This window comes from Carcharodon carcharias, chromosome 15 (genome assembly GCF_017639515.1).
Source record: "Carcharodon carcharias isolate sCarCar2 chromosome 15, sCarCar2.pri, whole genome shotgun sequence".
Classification (NCBI taxonomy): Eukaryota; Metazoa; Chordata; class Chondrichthyes; order Lamniformes; family Lamnidae; genus Carcharodon; species Carcharodon carcharias.
This window is the reverse complement of record NC_054481.1, coordinates 16,667,344-16,692,730: the sequence shown is the minus strand read 5'-3', so window position 1 is coordinate 16,692,730 and position 25,387 is coordinate 16,667,344. Positions and strand designations below refer to the sequence as shown.

The 25,387-nt window shown below is 44.0% G+C and overlaps 1 protein-coding gene across 3 annotated transcripts in view; it reads left to right on the top strand.

The window, feature by feature from the left end:
* Positions 1–582: 582 nt before the first annotated feature.
* Positions 583–25,387, top strand: part of antkmt (adenine nucleotide translocase lysine methyltransferase) — a 28,257-nt gene continuing 3,452 nt past the window's right edge. For 2 of the 3 annotated variants that reach the window (XM_041206408.1, XM_041206407.1), the window contains exons 1-5: positions 583–698; positions 19,856–20,016; positions 21,053–21,157; positions 23,424–23,564; positions 24,652–24,702. In XM_041206408.1, the coding sequence (XP_041062342.1) occupies positions 19,858–20,016; positions 21,053–21,157; positions 23,424–23,564; positions 24,652–24,702 (456 nt within the window). In that variant the 5' untranslated portion in view covers positions 583–698; positions 19,856–19,857. The remainder of the gene's footprint in view (positions 699–19,855; positions 20,017–21,052; positions 21,158–23,423; positions 23,565–24,651; positions 24,703–25,387) is intronic. The other variant, XM_041206409.1, reaches the window with a different exon arrangement.

Sequence of the window (25,387 nt, the reverse complement as noted above, 5' to 3'; positions counted from 1 at the left end):
AGATTCTCGAGAGCGCTGGGATTTCTTTCCCTAGCTTGTGCTGGAAGCCATATTTTTCATGATTATGAAATGTCTGCTGAACCTTCCCATCCCACTTTGTTATGCATTTTACTGTCATTACGTGTCAGGTTGACTGATGCAGGCATATTATCTGCTTTATCATGCATGCAGTGAACCAGTGGTGTTGACTTTCACTGCCTTCGTCTGGTATTAATCGGGCAGCAATGGCCTCAAAATGGAGCTAGCGGGCTTAATTTAACAGTCAGGGTACTTACTGACTGGAGCAGGTGCAATGCTGGTGTCACACCTGCATGATTTTATTTTCACTGTGGTCAGTGGATAGTGAAATAAAAGCAAAATACTGCGGATGCTGGAAATCTGAAACAAAAACAGAAAATGCTGGCAAAACCCAGCTGGTCTGGCAGCATCTGTGGAGAAAGGAGCAGAGTTAATGCTTTGAGTCCAATATGACTCTTCTTCGGAACAGTTCAAGAAAGATATTAGACTCGAAATGTTAACTCTGTTTCTCTCTACACAGATGCTGCCAGACCTGCTCAACGGAGTGTGATATTGGGGTGGCATTATACATTTGCCCAGTCCCCAACCCCTCACCATCACGTAACGTTTAGGGACACAAAGATCTCTGCTGGCAAAAGGCGCCAGGCTTTACTCCAGAAATTCTCGTAGATCCCAAACAGGTAAAGCTCATGAATTATGATGAATAAATTGACAGATTCCTGCTACAAGCCATGGAGGACAGTTCGACCACCTCTTAGGGAAGGATGGGGACCATGTGGGCAAGGGCTGGTGGAGACCCCTCGATTGCAGAATAGCAAAAACTGTGGGCTAATCCATAACATACTCATCTCTCAGTGACAGGAGTCATTTGATCGGAATGTTTGTGTCAGCGAATCCAGCTCCTTTTCTTCATGCCTTAATCTTTGTTGCTGTCCACCATGAGCTCTTGTGGATTATTTGCATACCTTCAGGAGATCATCTTCCCGCTACTTGGCACTGTTCGTGTGTTTATGACAGAGAGGTGCCCAAAATGGGATTGCATTTCTTAGAGCAGAGAATTGGAGACTCGATAGAAGTTTTTGAAATGATGAGGGGCTTTGTTAGAGTAGCTGGGGAGAAATTGTTTCCACCGACAGGAGAGTCAGTAACCAGAAGACAGATTCACCATAATTGGCAAAAAAAAACAGAGGTGACCTGAGGTGAATTTTGATTTACACAGTGAGTTGCTGTGACCTGAAATGTGTTGCCTAAAATGGTGGTGGAAGCAGATCCAATAGTAACTTTCAAAAGATAATTGGATTAGTGTTTGAAAGGGCTATGGGGAAAGAGTAAGGGAGTGGGGCTAATTGGATAGTTCTACCGAAGAGCCAGCACAGGCATAATGTGCCGTTTGATTCTATAACTCTTAAAATGCCTTAATAAATAGGTTCAGCAGTAACCTCCCCAACACAATGTGTGCTTTTTGACATTACCCTCTCACAGAACAGCCAACTGCAAGGACTCAAGTATCTACTAAACAGGGCACCTGTAAATGAAACATTTCAATCCTTAGCAATGGTACTGCTGTCTGTATATTTTCAAAAATTAACAACATTAACGAAAGCACTTAAGAATTCAACAATTAAAGTGACAAAACTTCCTTGAAGCAATGGATGGATAATCAGCGAAGAAACAGGCTGGTTGACGTAAATTAATTATGATGTCCGAAAGAGCTCAAAAAGTGTCCGTGAAGCCTTTCTTATTGATAGTAAGCCCCGACTCTGAAATATCCATGTTGTTTAGTTTATTGATGAGCTGCGTGGGCCCTTTTGTGTGACCTCCAAACCAAAATAAGATATATCAAGTGATATTGGGGACATGTTGAGTGAATGCTATATGATGATTGGTCCCTGCTGCTGTCTTTGTTTTTGTTCACATGGTTACACTTGAATACAGACTTTTTTATTTAGAAGCATGGGGGTGATGGTCCTCTTTCACGATGGTTGGGGCCATTTTTGGCCCGGCCAATCGTCGAACAACTAGCCAATGGGTAAAATATTAATCAGATGATCTTTGGGTAGGTGGCAATTTCAGCAATAAGCGGCGATTAAAATGAAGGATTAAATCTGAATGTTTCAATAGCAGGCTTAAGGTTTTGAGCAAGAGATGCGTGTGGGGGCAGGGGGCCGGTGTAGGGGGTACGTCAGGAAGAACTTTTTTATGCAGCGAGTGGTAACAACTTTGGAACCTGCTGCCCATGCGGTGGGGGGGGGGGGGGGGGTGAGCAGAAACAGCAAATGGTTTCAAAAGGAAATAGGATGGGCCATTGAGGGAAATAAACTTGCAGGCCTGAGGGGACAGAACAGGGGAATGGGACTGACTGGACTGCTCTACAGTGAACCAGCATGGATTTGATGGAACGAATGGCCTCTTTCCGTGTCGCGGTGACTCTGTGGGTCGGATTTTATGGGCTGCTGTGATCCCCGTGCCCCACGGCTGATTAGTCAGGGGGACCCCGCCAATGATTCCCAGCGGCAGCCCCACAGCAACTTAACACTGGGAGCAGCAATAATTGCTTTAAGGCGAGACTTCTGCCCCTACATCAGGAGGAAGTTCCCCCCCAAATTGGATGGCCCACAGATCTGTAGTCCCAGCAGCACTAGATAGGAGTGGTGGCCACTGCTGGGACTACAGGCAGTCCCACAATGAGGAGGAGCTCAGGTAAATCGAGGGTCGGTGAGGGGGGGTGAGGGGAGGGGGGGGGCTGGGGGACTGATGGGTTCAAGAGACTGAGGGAGGGTTAAAGGGGAGATGGCCTAGGTGGGGTGGGGGGAGGGCGCCTCCCCAGGGGGAGGCAAAGGAGGTCCTTCACGCCTTGCCTGACACCAACCCGCACAGCTACCACTGCTGGGCTTCCCATGTGGCATGAGCCTCCCCCATTAATCTGCTACTTTAAAGGCCTCAATAGGCCCAAGGGCAGGTGGGCTGCCCAATGCTTCCAGTGCCCTCCCATAACATTTCAGGCAGGTCAGGGGCAGGTGGGTAGGCGGCTGACTTCAAACCAAGTGGCAGCAGAGTGTAAAATCTATCCCTATGACTTTAGAAGCCAGTGAAATTGGTGTAATCAATGAAAAAAAAACAAAATTAGGAAGTGATATTAAAACACATAAAAGCACGAGGCTACATGAGGAGAGAATAGATTCCTTTGAACCAAAATTGTTTAGAATTCATGCGCAGATACTCTCCTTGGGCTGAATTTCAACAAAGTAATGGAAGTCTGGGCTCTCAGCAAAGCATGCATAATGAGGCTTGGCTGAGAGCCCAGATTTCCATTAGTTTGTTGAAATAGATGCACAGAAGTGAAAACATTGCTTGTTTGACAGCTCAAGCATTTTTTTCCTTAGATCTATTTTGTCAATGGTTCAATGTTTATTTACACAAGATAAAGAGAGTCAAGTGCTTATAGCTTCTGCTATTGATACTTCAAAGGTCTAGTTGATTGACACTTTTGTAGGGCTATAGTAACAGCAGATGTTTTAAAGAAAATTATGAATGCTTTTTTTAAGCTTTTCCACACGTCATTGTTACAATAGAGGTAATTAGTTCTGTACAGAGTAGAAGCTGAGTGAATGGGCATGCAAGTGTTATGAGTTGGCATGGAGGATATAAGGGGCCGTTGGATGTGGGTAGGGGCATGGTTTGGCATGGAAGGAATGTGGGGCCATGGGGGGTTGGCAGGGCATGGGTTGGCATGGACAATTTGAGGGGCCATTAGGGTGGGTGTGGGGGCATGGGTTGGCATGGGGGGCATGGGTAAGACATTTTGAAGTTATCTTTTGAAAGGTTCCCACATCTAGACTATGGTTCACCGTTCCTCCTGATGGGCCGTGAACCACGAGTCTTTGAGAAGCTGGTCTGACTCCCAAAAATTGCCGGGTGGGGGGGGGGGCTAGGAGATGCCTACCCATCATTGGAGCCAGGGAATGCAAGCTGCGGGCTTGCTGCCTGCACACTTCTCCCACGCCAGCGAAAATTGGCGATGACGAGAATGCGGATGGGAATCCCAGAATTGGGTACCATCCACCATTTTTAAAGGTCCGCAGAGCCTCCCTGACTCTGCGAAAATCTGGTCCCACGTTTTCACCCCTCTGTCCTTAATTGCCCTGCGGAGCTGTAAAGTTGCCCCAGGGGGCACGCTTAAGCCATGCGCGAGCTGGAGACCTGCATGCAGTTCGAACCCCAGTGGGAAAGTTCGGCTCCTGGAGAAATATAGAGCGGATTCAGAGAGAAAACTCTTCTCTTCTAGCACCGAGGGGTCAGTTCATTAACCAGTTCACCATGCCAGGCTTGACCAGGGCAGCAATGAAGATCAGCAGCTTGCATTCCATGACTGATCATTTATAATCCATACCACTTATCTTTAGAAAATGGTTTGAAATCCAAGTGCACTTTATATCAGAGTCATTGTGCAGCAAGAGCTAGCATTTTGCAGATCTGTACTTCAGTCTGTAGTTATAGTTAACAGTAAATTATTATATACTGTAACATTTGTAACAATAGACTTTGTACATGGGGGCATTGAATATAAAGACAAGAAAGTTGTGCTGAACCTTTACAAATCTCTGTTGAGGCCTCAGCTGGAATATTATGTATACTTCTCTGGGCACCACACTTTAGGAAGGATATCAAAGCCCCAGAGAGTGTTCAAGTGAGGTTCACCAGGATAACACCAGAGATGAAGGAGTCTGGAAAAATTGCATAAGCTGGGATTGTTCCTGTTAGAACAGGAAAGTTAAGGGGCGATCCAACAATGGTATTCAAATTTATGACCGGCTTTGATAATTAGGGTAGTGAAAAGCTGTTACCCTTGCTAAGAGGGGCAGTAACCAGTGACCATAAATTTAAAATAATTGGCAAAAATACTGGAAAGGGAATTAGCAGAATTTTCTTCATGGAGAGGGTTGTTGAGATCTGGAAGGTGCTGTATATTCTATATATCTCAGAGCAATGCAGAGATGATACTAGTGTCTAAGTGTGCAATGGGTTTATTTACAAGGGTCTTAAAATATCTCTGCAAACACAAAATGTCTGCACTGTGCTTATCCCAGCTCAGCTTCCAGTAGCTTTTGTGGTGTCTGTTTACTTAGCTCTGAGTCCATACCCAGACTTAACCAATCAAGCATAGTGAACATAGATCAATTACCAGCCTCACATAATCAAGTACAGAACAATTGAATGATTGAGCATTATAGAATGCACTTCCTGAAAGGAACTTAGGAAGTAGGATCAGAAGTAGGCCATTCAGTCCCTTGAATCTGCTCCACGATTCAATTAGATCGTGTCTGATCTCCTATCTCCATGCTGTTTTCCTACACTATCCCCGTATTCCTTGATATCTTTAATATCTAGAAATCTATCGATCTCAGTCTAAAACATACTCAGTGACTGGGCCTCCACAGCTCTCTGGGGTAGAGAATTCCAAAGCCTTACCACACTCTGAGTGAAGAAATTTCCTCTGAGCTTAGTCCTAAATGGTCTACTCCTTACTCTGAGACTGTGTCCCCTGATTCTAGGCACACACCACACCACCCCCTCCCCCCGCCCACCCCCCCCCCCCCCCCCCCCCAACACCACCACCACCACCACTGCCCCGGCAGCCAGGGGAACCATCCTTCCTGCATCTGCCTTGGTGGGCTCTGTAAGATTTTTGTACGTTTCAGTGAGGTTGCTTCTCATTCTTCTAAACTCTGGAGAATACAGGCCCAGTTTCCTCAATCTCTCCTCATAGGACAATCCCACCATGCCAAGATCAGTCTGGTGAACCCTTTGTTGCACTCTCTCTATTGCTAGTACATCCTTCCTGAGGTAAGGAGACTAAGACTGTACACAATACTCCAGGTGCAATCTGACCAAGGATCTATACAAGTGCAGCAAACCTTCTGTACTCCTGTACTCAAATCCTCTTGCCAAGTGTGGAATCAGATTCCACTGGAACTTTTAAAAGACAGCTGCATATGTATTTGACATGGATTAATTTGCAGGGTTATGGAAAAAAATGGGGTGTGGAAGCAAATGAAACAGTTCTTTCAAAGAGCCAGCATAGACATATTGAGACAAGTGGCCGTGTTCTGCGCAGTATATGTAGGAGCTGTATTAGTCAAGCATCCTATGGTGCTACATTACGCCAACAGAGCAGCCAACACTGACTTTGAGAGCTCATTAGCTCCATCAACAGGAATGTGATAATAGTACAACTCTTGTTACATTGTGTTGAATTACAAATGGCTTCAAATTCACTTTAATTCTCAATCTGAAATACAATAGCTGCAAAATGAAAAAGGGAACAATTTGTGAAAGTAATTATTGGAGGAAACAGAAAAGGACTCAGTAGCTAAGGACGTAGCTTTCTACAAATCGTTTATCCTCACCTTTCATCTTCCATCTTTTTTGTCTAATCGCAATGCTGTTGTTGATACAGGCAGTGTAACTGAATATTAAGATCCGTACCATAACCATGGCAGATTAGTAAAGGAATCATTAACCCCTCGAGATTACTTGCAAAATCATTAGAGATTAGTTGCAAATATGACCAGTATATTGTTACATAGAGACTTGTAGATGCCTTGGATGGATTACAAAGCACTAAGAAGATCAAAGGGGCTCAAATATCATCAACCACGGCCACAACATTCAGAAGATTAAATATTAGGTGTCTGAAATTGTCTGAAATACTCAAAAGCTGTATGCTTGTGATGTGATGTCCAAGTGTGATCCCATTTGCTTATGGAATTTAGTTTTTGCCAAAATCTAATGTCAGACAGAGCACTTTCTTAACGTCTCATGTTCCACACACTGAAGGATTTGTATCATTATATAATCACTTCAAGTCTATTAAGAGATATTAAACAGCTGATGGTTGGAAAATAACAGAGCTGGTATATATTAGAATTAGTTTAAGAATAGCAAGTATATACTCGTGCTAAATGATAAAGTAACATTTAAAAATGTAGTATTTAACAACCTCAGCCAAAGTCTAGAAGTGAAATTTCGCTAACTTTGAAATGAATGCGACCCTCAGCCATGAGTTTGTTACTTCTGGACTTGACTTTTCTAACACACCTCCTGGAAGGTCTCCCACGTTCCACCCCCTCCGCCACCTCCCCCCCCACCCCGGACCGCCTCAGGTCATCTAAAACTCTACAATCCGTGTCTTTACTTAGACAAAGTCCTGTTCATACAGCAACCTGGTGGAAGGGTTGAGAACTAGAGGGCAGAGATATAAGGTAATTGGCAAAAAATATAAGTTTGAACAACAGGTGAAGCTAGCTGTTTCACGTTGCTATAATGCAGTAGCAACACGAGTGGTATTCGCCACTAAAAGGATGCTACCACCAAGCGAAAAATATGTTCTGCCTATCACTCAAATGAGTAATGTAGTATATGAATTCCAGTGCCAGTGTGATGTCAGATATGTAGGCCGTACGTCTGAACAACTGGTGGATCATATCAAAAAGCACATCACTTCAGTTGTTCGCAACAGGCAAAGTACTGAACATACCCAACCAGCACACCCTTGCAAAATTCAAAACACATGTCCAACGGTAGATACGATTCTGCGATTGGACAGCACTTGCTAAACAATTCTGATTGTGCTAAGAACAACACTAACAACCAATTTAAGATTATCAGTAAGGCTCACAGTGTGGCTCACTTAAGTGTGCTAAAGGCTACGTATATTCACATACCGGACCTTGTCCCTGGCAGACAAAAGGAGCTTGTCCACATATTGCACCTTTTTCCATCATTTATTCCCCATGGCAATGCCTTGGCCATTCAGAGTTGTCCTGCCTGGTTTGAATTTAAACAAAAGCTTAGCAGTTAACTGTTCCCTGGTACATTCTGCCAAGCAGAGTCCACTTGCCAACCGATCAGCACTCTCTTTTCATGCAGTATAAATTGTTGTTCCTCTACAATTGGTATTCTTGTGAATCTGTCCTCATGAATGCAAGATGAAAAGCTTTGGCACCAAGTCTCTTTTCTCAGCAACAGTAAAGAAGCAATGGAGACACGAGGAGAAACTTCTTCACACAGCAAGTAGTTAGGGTTTGGAATGGACTGCCTAAGAGTGTGGTGAAGGCAGGGTCAACTGAGGCATTCAAAAGGGAATTAGTTCATTATCTGAAAAGAAAAGATTTGCAGGGCTAAGGGGAAAAGACGGGGAGTGGCACTAGGTGAATTGCTCTTTCAGAGGGTCAGCACAGACAGGCTGATTGACTTCCTTCTGTGCTGTAACCATTCTATGATTCTGTAAAGAAACTTCTTAAAACCTACTGCCGATGTGAACGGAGATTTCAATGGCTCGCCAGCCCCATCATGGGGGAGCCCGCCTTGAGGGGACTGGAAAATTCCGGCCATAGTAGCAATTGCCTACTGGGCTGTCTCATGTAACAGAAAAAGGTAACAGCCAATTTGCAGAAAATGAAACCTCCCACAAACAGCAATGAGATTATGACCTGATAATCTGTTTTGGTGTTGTTCATGGTTAAGGATTAAATATTGACACTGTAATGAACTTCTCCACTCTACTTCAAAATAATGTCGTGGGATCTTTTACATCATTTGTGAAGGCAAATCGGACCTCAGTTTAATTCCTCATCCAAAAGATGGCACCTGCAACAGTGCAGCATTCCCACATACAGCACTGAAGCAATTAAAATGGAGATATGAGACAATCCAGGTCTTGAAAGTGCTAAAAGCTTTGCAAAATGTGGATGTAATTTGTTTAGTTTAAACTGATCGCAGTAGAGTACAAACTGTGAAATTCCTTCCAATGCTACATCATCTGACATTTCTTCTCTATTAACAAAACAAAAATACAGGAAAGAACAATTTTATTTTATTATTTGTTCATGGGATGTGGGTATCACTGGCTGGGCCAGCATTAAATGCTCTTGTTCAGAAGGCATTTTTTTTAAGAGTCAACCATATTGCTGTGGGTCTGGAGTCACATGTAGGCAGATTTCCTTCCCTAAGGGCATTAGTGAACCAGATGGGTTTTAACAACAATCAACAATGGTCTCATGGTCATCATCAGACTTTTAATTCCAGATTTTTTATTGAATTCAAATTTAACTATCTGCCATTGTGGGATTCAAACCTGGCTTCCCAGAGCATTACCCTGTGTCTCCAGAATACCAGTCCAGTGACAATACCACTATGCCACACCGTCCATGTCTTGGATTATGTCTCATACCACCATCTTAATTGCTTCAGTGCTGTATGAGGGAATGCTGCGCTGTTGGAGATGCCATCTTTTGGGTGAGACATTAAACTGAGGTGATCATTTTGCTTTTTTCTTTCTCTGGGATTGAGCCTTGTTGCTCCCACACAATGCCCCTTTGCTGGCAAATAAGTGCCCAAATCCATCCCAGTCTGTTAGAAGGTAGTAACCACAACCTCTTTCTCCAGCTCTTGTCCTCCCTGTATGCAGGGAGACATCTAATCTGTACTCAATGGTTGCCTCACAAAGACACAGGTGAAGGTGGTAAACCAGCAAGCTGGGGATGTAGGTGTTTCACAGCAGAATGTGCTCGTTTCCACAGTGTGATTTTTATTCCAAGACTAATAGTAGGACTCCAAAGGAACAATTGAAGGGATAATCTGGAGAAGGTTAGAAATTCTGTAAACCTACCTTGTTTTATCTGAGCTCATAAATGGTTGGCCTCTATATCAGGTCTTAGCTTGTTCCAAATATATCAATTAAATATGACGCAGTTCACACTCCATTGACAACAGCCATGATAGGGATAAAAAAGATACCTTAGCATCTTTCGCACCCAACAAGCAATGCTTTTTTTTATGGCAAGTAGGAAAAGTAGGAGCCACAGTTTAATTCAAGCCAGCACTGAAGAAGTTTAGACTTTGTGCCCAGTATAGACAATTCTATTTCTGATGTGTCTCTCCTCTAGTGTAGTGTGTCATGCAGTAGCACAGTTCCACAAGAATCAGGCATCGTCTGTATGTTGCCCAAGTGCCATTGTTCTTGTGTGAACCTTAACAATGGGTTTTGCTAGGCTATTTGACTGTGAGAAGCTTTTCAAGAGCTGGACGTCAGCTTCACTCCACCTGAGCACAGGAATCTTCCAGCATAGTCACTCAATTGCAAGGACAAGAGCCTTTCATTACATCTTCCAGTTCATTGCACAAGGTGAAAACAAATAGTCACAAGAAAGTTTTCCATTCCTTGCTTTAAAGGTGCCAAGTAAATGCTTTGTTTAATGCCTATCCCTAACTGTCCCCTAATTGAAGGGTGAGTTGTCTTCTAGAACCGCTTCAGTCCGTGTTATGTAGGTAGCACTACAGTGCAGTTAGGGAGTAATATCTAGTGACACTAAATGAACAGTGGTATAGTATAAGTCATGGCAGTAAATTCAGAACAAATGAGCAAAGAGAATTGATCCAAGATCAGGAGTGAAGTACATTCTGCATTGCCTCCTGGGTACAAATGCAATGAAAAAGCCGAATGGAACTTTATCCCAAAGGTGTTGGCATTTAAAAGTGAGGCAGTGATGCTTCAGTTGTACAAAGCTTTGCTCAAACTCCACCTGGAGTACTGCATTCAGTTTTGGGCATGGTATTTCAGTCAAGACAAAGGTAAGTGACAATTCATCAAAATGATATTGAGACTTAAAGGATTAAATAATAATAACAGGTTCCCTAAACTTGATTTGTATTCCCTTGAGTGTAGAATAGAAGGGCGATCAAGGGACTTAATGGGTTAGATACAAAGGAATTATTTCCTCTGGTAGGAGTGTCCAGTTCAAGAGGACATAATCTTAAAATCAGAACTAGGTCATTTAGGAGTGAAATTACGAAGCACTTCTTCACATGAAGTGAGTGGAAATCTGGAACTTGCTCCCCAAAAGACTGTGGATGAAGGATTAATTAAGACTTTTGCTACTGAGATCAATAGTCTTTTCTTATGTGTGGATATCTGGATCAACGGTGGGTCATGGAGTTGAAGTACAGTGCAATCATGATCTAATTGAATGTCAGAATAGGAGTGACTCACTCATGTTCCTGTGATCCCACACCTCTTTAGTTTCTTCCTCCGTTGTGCTTATTAACTTCAGGTTTAATTTTTAATACAAGCATGTCAAAACACAATGATTAAAATTGCCAGAATGTATTGTATCTTTACAATCTATATCAGGAACAAAATTATGTCATGGTTTATGTAACTATCTTGAATGTTGTGTTTCAATATTTCGCTTGTACAAGATTTTTATCTCTATGGGGAACTCAGCATTTCTCTATCACATTTTAATAGACAATATACATTTTACATAGACACAAGAAAGCACTTTTACATAGCACTTTTCAAGAAAGCACTTTTATATAGCACTTTTCAAAACCATCGTACATCTCAAAGCACTTTACAGCCAATGAAGTACTTATGTTAATTGTAGCCACTGTTGTAAAGTAGGGAATGAAGCAGTAAATTTGCACATAGCAAACTCCCATAAACAGTAATTTGATGATGACTAGATAACGATTTTTTTTGTGATGTTGATGACTGTATGGGTTCTATTCCCTTCCTCCTTGGTGATTCCTGGACCCCGGAATTACAAGAACAAAATGCACGTGACAAACAGGTTTCGGCTCAACTTTAAACTCATTACTTTATTAAACCCACAAAACCCCAGTACAAACCCCTTTATGATTTGACTGAAACTTAAAATCACCCACTCGGCTGGCCGTTCCTGTTGTTGATTGTAGGCCTGGATGTGGAGATGACCAGTCTTTGTCCTTCTTCAGCTGACTGCAGTGCCCACGCTTTGGAGTTGTCCTTTTTTTTAATAATTTCACAGTCACTCTATCACAACTGGGCCTCAGGCATAGATTGAGATAACAGCCTGCTGGTTTGCCTGTTCTTTCATATCTCTTTATTTGGTGTTTCAATCTCTTGAACTATGCAAAACTGCAAGTTCAAAGACAATTACTTATCTCACGTGCTGTTTACACAGCAGAAGATTATGGTGGTTTCCCTCACTGTGATTAGCTCATAGCTTTGTTCCAATGTTAACGTTTCTTCCGTTGTTGCCTGGAACTGACGATGATTCATAACTGCAGTTAACTTATGGCAGTTGTTAACATTCTCCAAACTGATCATGAGTCAGAGTTTCAGTTAAACTTATTCTTTCTGAGCATCAAGGTTAACTGCCTGATTCTGATGAAGGGTCACACGGACTCGAAACGTTAACTGTGTCCCTCTCCGCAGATGCTGTCAGACCTGCTGAGTTTTTCCAGGTATTTTTGTTTTTGTTCTAGATTTCCAGCATCTGCAGTATTTTGCTTTTTTCCTAAGGTTAACTGTCTCATGTCCTTCATGAGGGGTAAATATTGACCAGGGCATCAGAGATAACTCCCTTGATCTCCTCTGAAATAGTGCCATAGGATCGTTTACATTATCCAAGCAGGCAGATGGGGCCTCAGTTTAACATCACACCTGAGAGACAGCATCTCCAACTGTGCAGCACTCCCTCATTACTGCACTGTCAGCTTTGAATTTTTGTATTCGGGTCCTGGAGTGGGGCTTGAATCCAGAATTTTATGATTTAGAAGTAAGTGTGTAACCCACTGAGCCACAACTGAGATGGCAACTGACACTAGGAAACAAGAGTCCAGTTAGCTTATGGTGAAGGTGTACAACGGTTGGTATAAAACCCAAGATCTAAAATGCAAAGTAACAATCCAACACATCCTTCAGGAGTGAAGTTATGGTATGTTGTAAATATCTTGCGTATTAGAGGAACTGTTACCAAAACTGAAATGCATGCCGATACGTATTGGGGAAACTCCTGTATCATTATACAGTAGATGTTTAGTTGCAGACTGTTGTCATACTAAAGCTGTGGATAAGTCCCACTCCACAGTCTTGAGCACACAATCTTAGGCAGGAAATTCAGTGCAGTACTGAGGGAGTGCTACACTGTTAGAGATGATGTCTGCCCTCTCAGGTGATGGTAAAAGATCCCATGGCATGATGTGAGTAAGAAAATAGCAGCAGAGTTCTTTGCAGTGAACTGGGTCAATATTAATGCAACACGGTAAAATCCCGAATCCCACACGGGATCCGTCCACAAATTTGTGTTAAGAGCTTCATGATAGCTGAGGAGGCCCCATTCCCACATGAACGTGTCTCTCTGTAACCCAAAGTGCCTATAAACGTGGTCTATGTCAAAGATAGATTCAAATGCCAAATGAAAACACACTAAAGCAGTAAATGTGTGAAAAAGTCTTTATTCAATTTGTTCACACCTTACAATGGCCTGACCTTGCAAATGACCAGAGCTTTACATTGAATAATTGTCGGGAGTAAGCTCCAGAAAAATTCCATAATCTTTCTCTGCTCAGCATGTTGTCTTCAGACATGCATGATACAGTCCACTATGTCGTCGATGCAAACATGGTTTCGATGTTTTCGTGCTGCAGTGCGAAATCGCGGAGCATCTCTACACCACTTGTGTCATCAGCTAGGCAAACAGGCAGGCAAACGGGCAAGCATTCATCAGACTCTTCAGGGTCATCAGCCTCCTTGGCTGAAGAACGTACTGCATCATCTGTCAGTTCCATCATGCAGCACACGGCATCGTGCACCTCCACGTAAGTCTCCATGATTGTCTCTGCTACAATTTCCATGCCGGCCTCCCGCAGGCAAGCAAAAAAGTGCATTGTCATCGGGTTGGTAGGCCTCACCCTGCTCCTCCGTGTTCTCAATGTTTTGTGCAGTCGTAACCTGTTTAAACCCAGCGTGGTGGAAACATTTGGCAATTGTGGCTTCTGTCAACATCTTCCATGTCTTCTTCATCATGAATATGGCCTTTAGAACATATGGATTGTACTCCTGCTTCTCATTGATGACTTCGATAACCTGAGAGATCAGCTGCTGTCGGGAGTGGGTTTTCAGGTTCCTAATCACCCCTGATCCATTGGCTGCAGTGCTGGGAGGAAAGAACATCAGTTTAACGCCAGTGATGTCGGGGTGCACGGGGCAGTGGTCTGTAATGATGACAATCTTCCTTTCCTTTCGCTGATACGTTTTGTCTACTTTCCTGATTCACGCCTCAAAAACATTGGAGGTCATCCATGCAGTTTGGTCGGCCGACTATCGCGCGAGTAGTGTCTTGACATTCGTGAAGCAACATGGCTTCTTGGACTTTCCTATCACAAGAATCAGCAGCTTTTTGGTGTCATCCATGTTGGCGCAGAGCATGGCAGTGACACGTTCCTTGCTCCGCTTTCCACCATTACATGTTTTACCTTTAGACATCAAAAAGTGGTCTGGCAAAGGACAGTGAAACAGTCTGGTTTCATCAGCATTAAAATATCTCCAGGTGCATACTCGCTCAAGATGTGGGCAAGACCATTTTGGAGCCAATTATTTGTAATTGCTGCCGTAACCACCGCATGCTCACTGCTTACCACGTGGAAGTCAATGTCGTGACTTGTCTTGAATTGGTCCAGGCATCCATCGCTACAGGTGAACTCTATGAGGCCCAGATTCTTTGCCAGGGCAACTCCCCTTTCCTGCAGGGTTTGACTGGAGATGGGAATATTCTCTGCTCGGATTTCTTTGAACCACGTTAGCAGAGCTTCTTCACCGTTGGGATAGGCAGCTGTTCTCATCTTCTTCCTTGCCGGAGAGAATGTCTGCTTATTTACCTGTTCTAAGATGTTCTCCTTGTGCTTAAAAATGGTGGACAAAGGACAAACTTGATGGCGGAACCACCGACTCTTTCACGATGTTCGCTTTCCACTTTGTACCACAGTTTTCCACTTGCTGTATCAACTTCATCTTTTCTCCGTTCGATAACTTTCTCACAGGCTTAGCCATAATCGCAGCCATACTTTTGCATGTCTTTTCACAGGGAAATCTCAATGTCAAATTGCAGCTTGTCCAGTGCTCCATGATTTTGCACTTTTGTGTGGTCTAATTTGATTGGTTGATTCGGTCATATGACAAGTGGCACAAGTCGACTAATCCAGAGTTAATATTGCAGAATTTTGGCTTATCATGGGCATCATTCCATGAGACTTGCTATTCTGCCTGTGGGAATGACTGACGACTTCCACGTGGCCAGAAATTTGTGTTTTCTAAGTTTGACTCTTCACAATTTTACTGCATATATTGTATTCGACAAACAACACCAGAGCAGATTATCAGATCATTATCTGTTTGTTGGACCTTGTAGCGCTAAACATTTCCTACAATACAATGACTATACTTCAGAAGTACTTAACTGTAAAGCTGGGACATCCTGAGGTTATGAAGGTGCCATATCAACGCAAATTCTTTTTTTTGCGCTATTATCAAGGGCATCTTTTTAAAAGCAGATAAACCTCAAAGTAGAGAGTTGGTTCAACTTGGCGGAGTTCGCTCTCTTAGAATAAACCATCTCCAGGGGCAGTCTGTGCCCAGTGGGTGGTGGCACTGTCGGGACTGGCAATCCAGAGACCCAGGGTAATGCTCTGGGCACCCCGGGTTTGAATCCCGCCACGGCAGATGGTGAAATTTGAATCCAGTAAAAAGAAAAACCCGGGGCTAAAAAGTCGAACGATGGCCTTTGCCGTAAACCCCCTTAGGGGTGGAAACCTGCTGCCGCCCCTTGCTTGGGGTCTGGCTGGCAATGTGACTGACTCCAGACCCCCAGCAACGTGGCTGACTCGCGAAGGCCCTCTGAAATGGCCCGGCGAGGGGCAGTTAAGGGTGGGCAACAAGTGTTGGCCTGGACAAAAACAGAATTACCTGGAAAAACTCAGCAGGTCTGGCTGCATCGGCGGAGAAGAAAAGAGTTGACGTTTCGAGTCCTCATGACCCTTCGACAGAACTTGAGTTCGAGTCCAAGAAAGAGTTGAAATATAAGCTGGTTTAAGGTGTGTGTGTGTGTGTGTGTGTGTGTGTGTGTGTGGAGGGGGGGGGGGGGGAGGCGGAGAGACAGAGAGAGAGAAGTGGAGGGGGTTGGTGTGGTTGTAGGGACAAACAAGCAGTGATAGAAGCAGATCATCAAAAGATGTCACCAATAATAGAACAAAAGAACATATAGCTGTTAAAGTTGGTGATATTATCTAAACGAATGTGCTAATTAAGAATGGATGGTAGGGCACTCAAGGTATAGCTCTAGTGGGGGTGGGGAGAGCATAAAAGATTTAAAAATATTTAAAAATCATGGAAATAGGTGGGAAAAGAAAAATCTATATAATTTATTGGAAAAAAAACAAAAGGAAGGGGGAAACAGAAAGGGGGTGGGGATGGAGGAGGGAGCTCAAGACCTAAAGTTGTTGAAGTGTTGGCCTAGCCCTGTCTTACCCATTCACGAATAAGGAGACACTCCTCGTGTTCGATTCAATCCCTGAAGGGGCTGGTAACGATCTGCCACTTTTTTTCTTTCGTGTTTATTTTGATTCCGAGTCATGGGGGCCCATCTCCCCAGGTCCCCCGGGCGGGGGTGAGTGTGGAGGGAATCGTCAGTCAGGACAGGGGCAGTCAGCCGCCGAGGAGTGAAATCGCCCCCGCTGCCGTTCTCCGCCTGTCGGCCCCTCAGCCCGGAACCTTCCGCGAGGGTTTTGAGTCCGTGGGGGGGGGGGGGGGGGGGGTTTGCGGTGGCGCGTTTCCGGTCCGCCGCCCTAATTGGGCGGTTCCGGTGGCGGAGGTGAGGGGTGGCCGCAGCCTGGAGCCCGGAGCCAGGGTTGGGGTATTGAGGGGAGCGGGAAGACGGCTGAAGCCTTCACCTCCTCCCAGAAGCTGCTCCCGTTCAGGCTCAGACCCCCCCCCCCCCCCCACATACCGAAAAGGTATATCCCGCCGATGTGCGAATGTCAATTCAGCTTCAGGGAAAGCCTGGAAATAAGCCGGGCTCGGTTAGAGAGTGACCCAGCGGGTTTCGAATGGTCGCCCAACGCTGGCGGCTTCACTGATGCCCGAAGTGTCCCCCGTGACAGTTATTAGTGGTCAAACCGTCACATCTGAAACCGGAATCATGTGGTGATGGCGCGGATTTGGGTTCCGCCAGGGCCACCGGGCTCCTGGCCCTCATTGCAGCCTTGGTTCAAACATGGACCGCAGAGCTGAACTCCCGAGGTGAGGTGAGAGTGACTGCCCCCCCCCCCACACACACAAATCGAGGCCGCATTTGACCCAGTCAGGGAGCCCTGGCAAAACTGGAGTCAATGGGAATCAGGGGGGAAAGCTCTCCGCTGGTTGGAGTCGTACCCAGCGCAAAGGAAGATGGTTGTGGTTGTTGGAGGTCAATCATTTCAGATCCAGGACATCACTGCAGGAGTTCGTCAGGGTAGTGTCCTAGACCCAACCACTTCCAGCTGCTTCCTTCCATCATAAGATTAGAAGTGGGGATGTTCACTGATGATTGCACAATGTTCAGCACCATTCCTGACTCCTCAGGTACTGAAGCTGGCTGTGTCCAAATGCAGCAAGACCTGGACAATATCCAGGCTTGCGCTGACAAGTGGCAATTCACATTCACGCCACACAAGTGCTAGGCAATGACCATCTCCAACAACAGAGAATCTAACCACCTCCCCTTGACATTCACTGGCATTACCATTGCTGAATCCCCCGTGATCAACATCCTAGGGGTTACCATTGACCAGAAACTGAACTGGACAAGCCATATAAATATTGTGGCTACAAGAGTAGGTCAGAGGCTAGGAATCCTACAGCAAGGAACTCACCTCCTGACTCCTCAAAGCCTATCCACCATCTACAAGGCACAGGTCAGGAGTATGATGGAGTGCTCTCCAGTTGCCTGGATGAGTGCAGCTGCAGCAACACTCGAGAAACTTGACACTGTCCAGGATAAAGCAGCCCACTTGATTGGCACCCTATCCAGAAACATTCACTCCATCCACCACCAACACACAGTAGCAACAGTGTGTTCCATCTGCAAGATGCACTGCAGGAACTCACCAAGGCTCCTTAGAGAGCACCTTCCAAACCCACAACCACTACCATCTAGAAGGACAAGGGTAGCAGATAAATGGGAACACCACCGCCTGGAAGTTCCCCTCCAAGTTACTCACCATCCTGACTTGGAAATATTTCCAGGTCAAAGTCCTGGAACACCCTCCTAACAGCTCTGTGGGTGTACCTCCACCACATGGACTGCAGTGATTCAAGAAGGCAGCTCAGCACCACCTTCTTAAGGACAATTAAGGATGAGCAATAAATGATGTCCTAGCCAGAGACACCCACATCCCATAAATTAATTTTTTAAAAATTGTGCAGATGAGGAACACAGTGGCATTGTGGAAATACCAGGCTAATGCTCTGGGGACATAGATTCAAATCCCATCACAGCAGCTTGTGGAATCTAAATTCAATTCATAAAAATAAATCTGGAATTGTGAGCTTGTCTCAGTTTCATGGTCACCATCACTATCATTGATTTTTGTAAAAAGCCATCTGGTTCACTAATGTCCTTTTGGGAAGGATATCTGCCATCCTTACCTGGTCTGGCCCACATGTGACTCCAGATCCACAGCAATGTGGTTAACTCAACTGACCACTGCAATGGCCTAGCAAGCCATTCAGCAGTTCAAGGGCAATTAGGGATGGGCAATAGATGCTGATCTATTTAGCAATTCAGGATGTTCCAAAGTGCTTTACAGCTAATAAAGTATTTTTGTAATATCATCACCTTTGTAACATAGAAAACAAAGCAGCAACCTCCCACAAACAGCAATGCGACAAAGACCAGGTAGTCTGTTTTTGTGATGTTGATTGAGGGATATATATTGCTCTTAGGGGAGGATCTTTTACAGATCCACAGGATCTTTCATATCTACCCACAAGGGCAGACGGGATCTTTGGTTTAACCTCTCATCCAAAAGATTTTTGTGTACAATATCACCAGAGGCTTTTGAACAATAACTTTTGAGTTTGTTTCACAAATTCAGCAAGAATGATACTCTGGCTGTAAATAATCTTTTAAAAATACAAGATTGAATAAAGAAATGTGCTTGCTTCTCTGATGGCTCAAAGGGAATGATCATATATTCAGACCAGAAAGATCAAGAATTGATCTTTGGCCTGTACTAAGGTAGCTAGCTCATCACTGGGCTAGGTGGCTAACCGAATACCATTGAAACATGGCATCAAATCAATGTACAGAGGGGACAGATGAAGATGGGCAACCAGGGGAGGAAAAACTAGTTGTCCTCATGTATGTGGCTAGGAGTTTCCCTTCACCTGAAGCTCTTATGATAAAGAACCTTACAGGTGCCTTGCCTCAGAATCACAAGGTTCTGGGTTCAAATCCCACTCCAGGGCTTGAGTGCAAAATTTAAGGCTAACACTCCAGTCCAGTACTGAGGCAGCACTGCACTGTTGGAGGTGCATTCTTTCGGATGTTAAACCAAGGTACCACCAGCCTGCTCAGGTGGATGTAAAAGATCCCGTGGCACCATTTTGAAGAAGAGCAGGGGAGTTATCCCTGGTGCCCTGGGCAATATCTATCTCTCAATCAACATCACTTGGTCATTATCACATTGTTAACCATGTCCATAAATGTTGGGAAAATATGGATGTTAGCCTGTGATGTCGACACAGCCAAAGCATAAGAAGAGTTGGGGCACCAACCACGATTGCCCTTTCAAAGAGCCAGCACAAACCTGATAGGCCGAATGGCCTCCCTCTGCACAAATTACTTTGATTCGAACCTCACCACTTAGTGCAACACAGTGGGATCACTGATGCTTAATCCTTGATCTTCTGCTTGAGGCTTGTGTCAACACATACACATCACCATTCTCTTATAACCCATTTTGTCTGCTTTTTTAGAAATGGACCAGGATGACAGTGAAGGGGAAGCTGAACTCAGGAAGCAGTCAGTTGGTGGCTTGGGTTTACTGCAGATCGCTGGATGCACAGGATTAACTGCATACATAGTATGGGCAGGAATATTGATGCCTGGTTTCAGGAGGGTCCCTCTAAGATTACAGGTAAGAGAAGCGCAACTTTCTATAAAGTTCTTTGTGTGTACACCATGCAGATCGGACAACCTTACTTCAGGTGGCCATACAAAAATGAATGTGCTTTAAGTTTCTCTGGTTAACTAGTATCATCGGCTTGAAGATATATTCATGTCAAATGTCTCATCATCCCAAACACCTGTACTCCTCAGTTCCTTTCATTGTGTAGAATACAACACCAGTGTCATCAGACAAAAGGATCGAACAAACCCACCTCCCCACCCTTTTCAACAGGTACACAAACAATCTATATCCAAATCATAAAGGAGACTTGTCAAACTAAAGAAAACTATTGTAAGGCGTTATTTTCAGAGGGAGAAAAGGTGTTTGGGCCGGACCTCAGCCCCAAATATGAAGTTAGGAGTAACAAGGCTTTAGGAAGGTCAGGGTCAGAGCTGGCAATAAAGCGATTGGCAACGAGCCCAGAGGTAACATGAGGAAAAGCTCTTGTAGACTATAAGTATTTGGGATTTGTAATGCCCTGCCTGATAGGATAGTGGAAATAGATTCAAATGGTGCCCTTCAAAAGAGAATTTGATAAATACTCGAAGGAGAAAAGATTTCCAGGGACATTAGGAAAGAGCAAGGGAGCGAGATTGCTCTTTGAAAGAGCCAACAGACTTGATGGGCCAAACGGCCTCCTTCTGTGATGTAATATTCTATTGCTGTTCTGATTTCTCTCAGTGGTCATGAACTGAGAATGCTGGGCACAAATCTGACCTAATTTATGCCAGTAAGCAGGAAATTTCTCTTATAACACTGAAGGAGAATTCAGATTGCTCCTGATCAGACGACTTCAGAGATGAGGAATTACTATGAGCTTGGCAAGTGGGGGCTATCGTGCTGCACTCATTGCACTGGTGAATTTTTAACTGAATCTGAAAAATAAGAATTTGTCTGGTCTTCAGAATTAGTTAACGTAGGTGCACTGTAGATATTGTGTGTATTTCAGTTCCGAGGAAAGCCAAGTTGAGCACAATAAAGAGGTGTGATTATCTTTTACCAGGTTCCGTACATACCTGCAAGCCGCAAACAGGTGCAGAATGTGATGACCTTACTGAAAGGCCGGTCTGGCAAGGCGGTGGATTTGGGATCAGGTGACGGCAGAATTGTATGTAAACATTTGGGCTAAAATCCAATGTATTTAATAGAGATTCTGTGTACAGAACTGTGAACACCCGTTACAAGTTAACTTGGATTTCAGTGCATATATAACACCAACATTATAAAGACTTAAAAAAAAAATCCTGAATGATTGATCTCATTTGCAGAAGCTGTCTTGTCTGTTCCATTTTTTAAAAATGTTAGTTTTTTTCTATTCTTTCTTTGGGTTTCCACATACCATTCCTACTCTGTAAACTGCCCACATCGTCACTTCTGGTAATTGTGCTCTGAAAATGGCCACCCCTGACCCCGCCCACCCCTACCGGGGGTGCCTGGGAGTGGTCTGGACTGATTTCCTTCTACTCTGCCCTCCTTACATGTAGGTGGGGTGCTGAGCCAGATTAAGAAGAGGCACCAAGAACACTCGGGTATGCTGTCCACTACCCCGCCCCCCTTCCCCCAGCCCTTAAAGCAATGGCAAGCTTTGGCATTTATAATGTAATGTCCATAATGAGCCTGTCTGCCTTGCTGTCTATTGTCAGGATTTTTAAGATGCTAGAATATTTTGATACAGCAACTGTATCTAGTTTTTCTTTGTTATGGCGAGTTTTACCTCAGGGCGGTGGGTGTAGGCCCACACACTAACAACAACAACTTAAAAAGCGCTTTTAATGTAATAAGGCGCACTGTGGCTAATTCTCCTAGATTAGCGCGGCTGAGAATACTGTGTGAGTCACTGTGTAGGACACTGTGGGTGTGAATCCATTTCCAAGTGCTCCTGTTTAAATTTCTCTTCCTAGCTGCTGCTCCCCATCTATACAGGGCATCGTCCTCATGTCATGTATGATTCTCCACTTCACCATTACTCATGAGCTCAAATCCTGGGAATCCCTCTGAAATGGCCTAACAAGCCACTTAGCTCAAGGGAAACTAGGGATGAGCAACAAATGCAGGTCTTGCTGGCAATGCCCACACCCCATGAAAGAATAAGGAAATTGGCTGCGTGTTTGGCCAGCTGGAGGTACACATTGAGGTAAAAGTGAAGCGTGCACTGATTTTTCCTTTCTCCTTTAAAAGGAAGTACCTCAGCCACCCACACAGTGAGCGTTAAACCCATTTCCGAGATTTGGTAGAGATATTCAAAATCATGAGGGGCCTGGACAGGGTAGATAGGGAGAAACTGTCCCCTATCATGAAAGGATCGAGAACAAGAGGGCGCGGATTTAAAGTAATAGGCAAAAGAAGCGATAACAACTTGAGGATTTTTCACGGTTAAGGTCTGGAATGCGCTGCCTGAGAGTGTGGCGGAGGCAGTTTCAATTGAAGCATTGGAAAAGGGAATGAGGCTGTTTTCTGAGAAAGCAGAATGTGCAGGGTTACAGGGAGAAGAGGCAGGAAAGGCTGTCGGTGAATTGCTCCTTCGGAGAGCCAGTGCAGTCACAATGGGCCAAATGGCCTTCTGCACTGTCACAATTTTGTACTGATTTTTGCCAGGCTGATTCCACAGGTTTGAAGGAAAAGTGGAGAGTGTGTCATTCTTGAGCACCTCTGGTAGCTGGTCACCCGTCTATTTTCACTCAAAGTGGTGCTGAGGCGGGGTGTGGGTTGGAATGGAATAAATTTGATGTAGTTGGTAGATTATAGTCATCAGTAATGGTCATTATCACAACACTCCTGACTAATAAAAATACTTGAGTTTAAAAAATTGCTTGAATGTTATAGAACCATGGGATAGAATTTTACAACACAGAAAGGAGGCCATTCAGCCCACTTTGCCTGTGTCAGCTCTAGTTTAGTTTCACACCCCAGCTCTTTTCCCATAACCCTGTAAATTCGTCCTCTTCAAAATGTTGAAAACCCTACCTTACAGTCACCCTGCTTTAAGTGGTGTATTAGAGATGAAAGACATCATTAGAAGTTCAGAAACAGCCCCCCGTAAGGTGTTTCACCCAGTCTCTCTCCTTCCTAAATGAGAGGACAAACCAATCAACTGCTTCCCTGTTACACTGATAGAAGCGTTAAAAGTTTGCTGGGGAGAAGGCTGGAGTGAAGTATAAATAGTGGTATAGAACAGTTGGGCTGAATGGCCTGTTTTTATGCTGTGCAGTCTGTGTAAGATATTGGAAGAAATAGTTGCAGCTGTGAAGCTTTGGACTTCTTTCTGGTTGTAGCATTACCGCCATTCGCTTGTCTTTTTTTTCCACCTCGCGCTTTCTGTTGTTACTACGCTTTTCATCGCGCCATTAAGTCACAGGATCCGTGTTACTCCGCAGGTTTTAGAAGCCAGTAAGCGTGGCTTCCATCCAGCAGTTGGCTATGAACTGAACCCATGGCTCATCAGGCTGTCAAAGTTCCACGCTTGGAGAGCAGGCTGTCACGGCCAGGTTTCTTACATGAAACAAGATTTATGGAAGGTAGAAAAACCTTAATTTTGAGTTAATGTACAAAGGAGGGAGGAGGGCTCCATCACCTTGATATTAATGGCTGTTGCTCACAAGCTTTCTCAGTCTTAAATGTATACTTTTTGAAAAATTACATCCACTAGAAATCACATTTAAATGCTAATTTTCCTTGGCAGACTAATTTCAATAAAATATAGACTTCTACCAGCATTTACGCAATTAGTACAACTATTTTCTAGCCTTGGGGATCCAAATATCTGCAATATCTGGTCAGCTTCTATTCAGTTTTTTCTGAACCACTTTCACATTTGTTCAGGAATTGAACAGATTTCATAAACAAGGCTCTGTCAAGGGATTGCCTTCTCCATAAAAGACCAGCAATTGATAAGTAGCCTAGTTGATCTGATTGTCTCACACCAAAGGAACATAGGATGGAATGCTGAAATTTTCCATTGAGCAAATTTCTGGTCTGAAACTACATGTAAAGCATGTAGATCATGTGAAAATTCTTGATTGAAAGTTATTGTCTAGAATTTTAACAAAGTTGACCCATTACAGGTAAAGCAACGAACAGCTCAGTTGCACGATTTATTAATGCGTCAGTGCAGAGTCTGGCATAGATTCACATTCACAATTCCTGCATAGCAAAGTGTCAGTTTCAGATAAGCAGAGAGGAAAGTGCACGGTGCAAAGCAAATCAATCATCTTACAACAGCGAATTACTTTTCTGTATCGCCTTTAACGCAGTAAAACGTCCCGGGTGCCTCACCGGAGCGGCTAAGAAATAGGAGCAGGGGCTGGCTGCTTGGCCCCTCGAGCCCAAGGCCAATGTTGCAATATCAGCAATGGCTTTGCAACAGAGCTTGTCCATCTTAGCGAGAGATTGTTGCTGGGGAGAGGACACTTGTAAGATGGTAAAATTACGGACAAAACACAGACTATCAGAAACCAGAGCCTCATATTGAGAATTGTTGTCTATGCTCTTATAGAATGATTTAAAATAGTTTGCAGGGCGCCTGTGTAAATTAGGGGCAAAACAAATGCGATACTCAGCAGACATGAAATATTGATGAACTGTACCTTTTTTTTGTTATTTTAGGTTGATTTGTCAGACTGTTCTAATGTCACAGTTTTCCTGGCTCCCAGTGTGGTAAGTAATAGGTGATCCTCTTCATACTCCCTCTCATACATACACTAACATATCTCGGCGTACCAATGTGTTCTCAGTATGTCTACAATCATTGATCTCTGGTTCTTTCCAATTTTCAAATATACTTGTGTTATATTTTTGGGGTTTATATGCTAGATATTTCTTTGGGTTCAGTGTCACTAGTCACTCCCTAAGTAGACCTTATGCCCCCTATGATCCAGTGTATAAGGTCACTTGTCCAATATCTAGGTAAATGTAATGCAACTCAAGGTTTAAACAGACAACCCTCGTCACTGCACTTTGGCTTACTGGAGTATGTCACGTGCAGCACATAACTCCTTGTCTTTGGAAAGCAGAGCAATAACACTCCATCAGATGCTATAAACCATTAAGACAATTTTATTGAACATTACACAGGTTAACAAACAGTATTGAACACAGTAAGATTGACAGTAAATACAGGCTTGGAATCAAAAGAGGAAAAACACTTCCCTTGCAGTCCAAGACTGGGCCTTGAAACAGTCTCTGCTTTTTACAAAACTAATCACTAACAAGGAGATCATGTATCCTGACGACGATAGACTGACTGATCAAATAGAATCCCAGAATCAGAGGCCACTTGCTACAGCAGAGCTGCCTGTTAAAGTGTCAAAAATCATGACCCTGCCTCTCCCACAGACTTGAC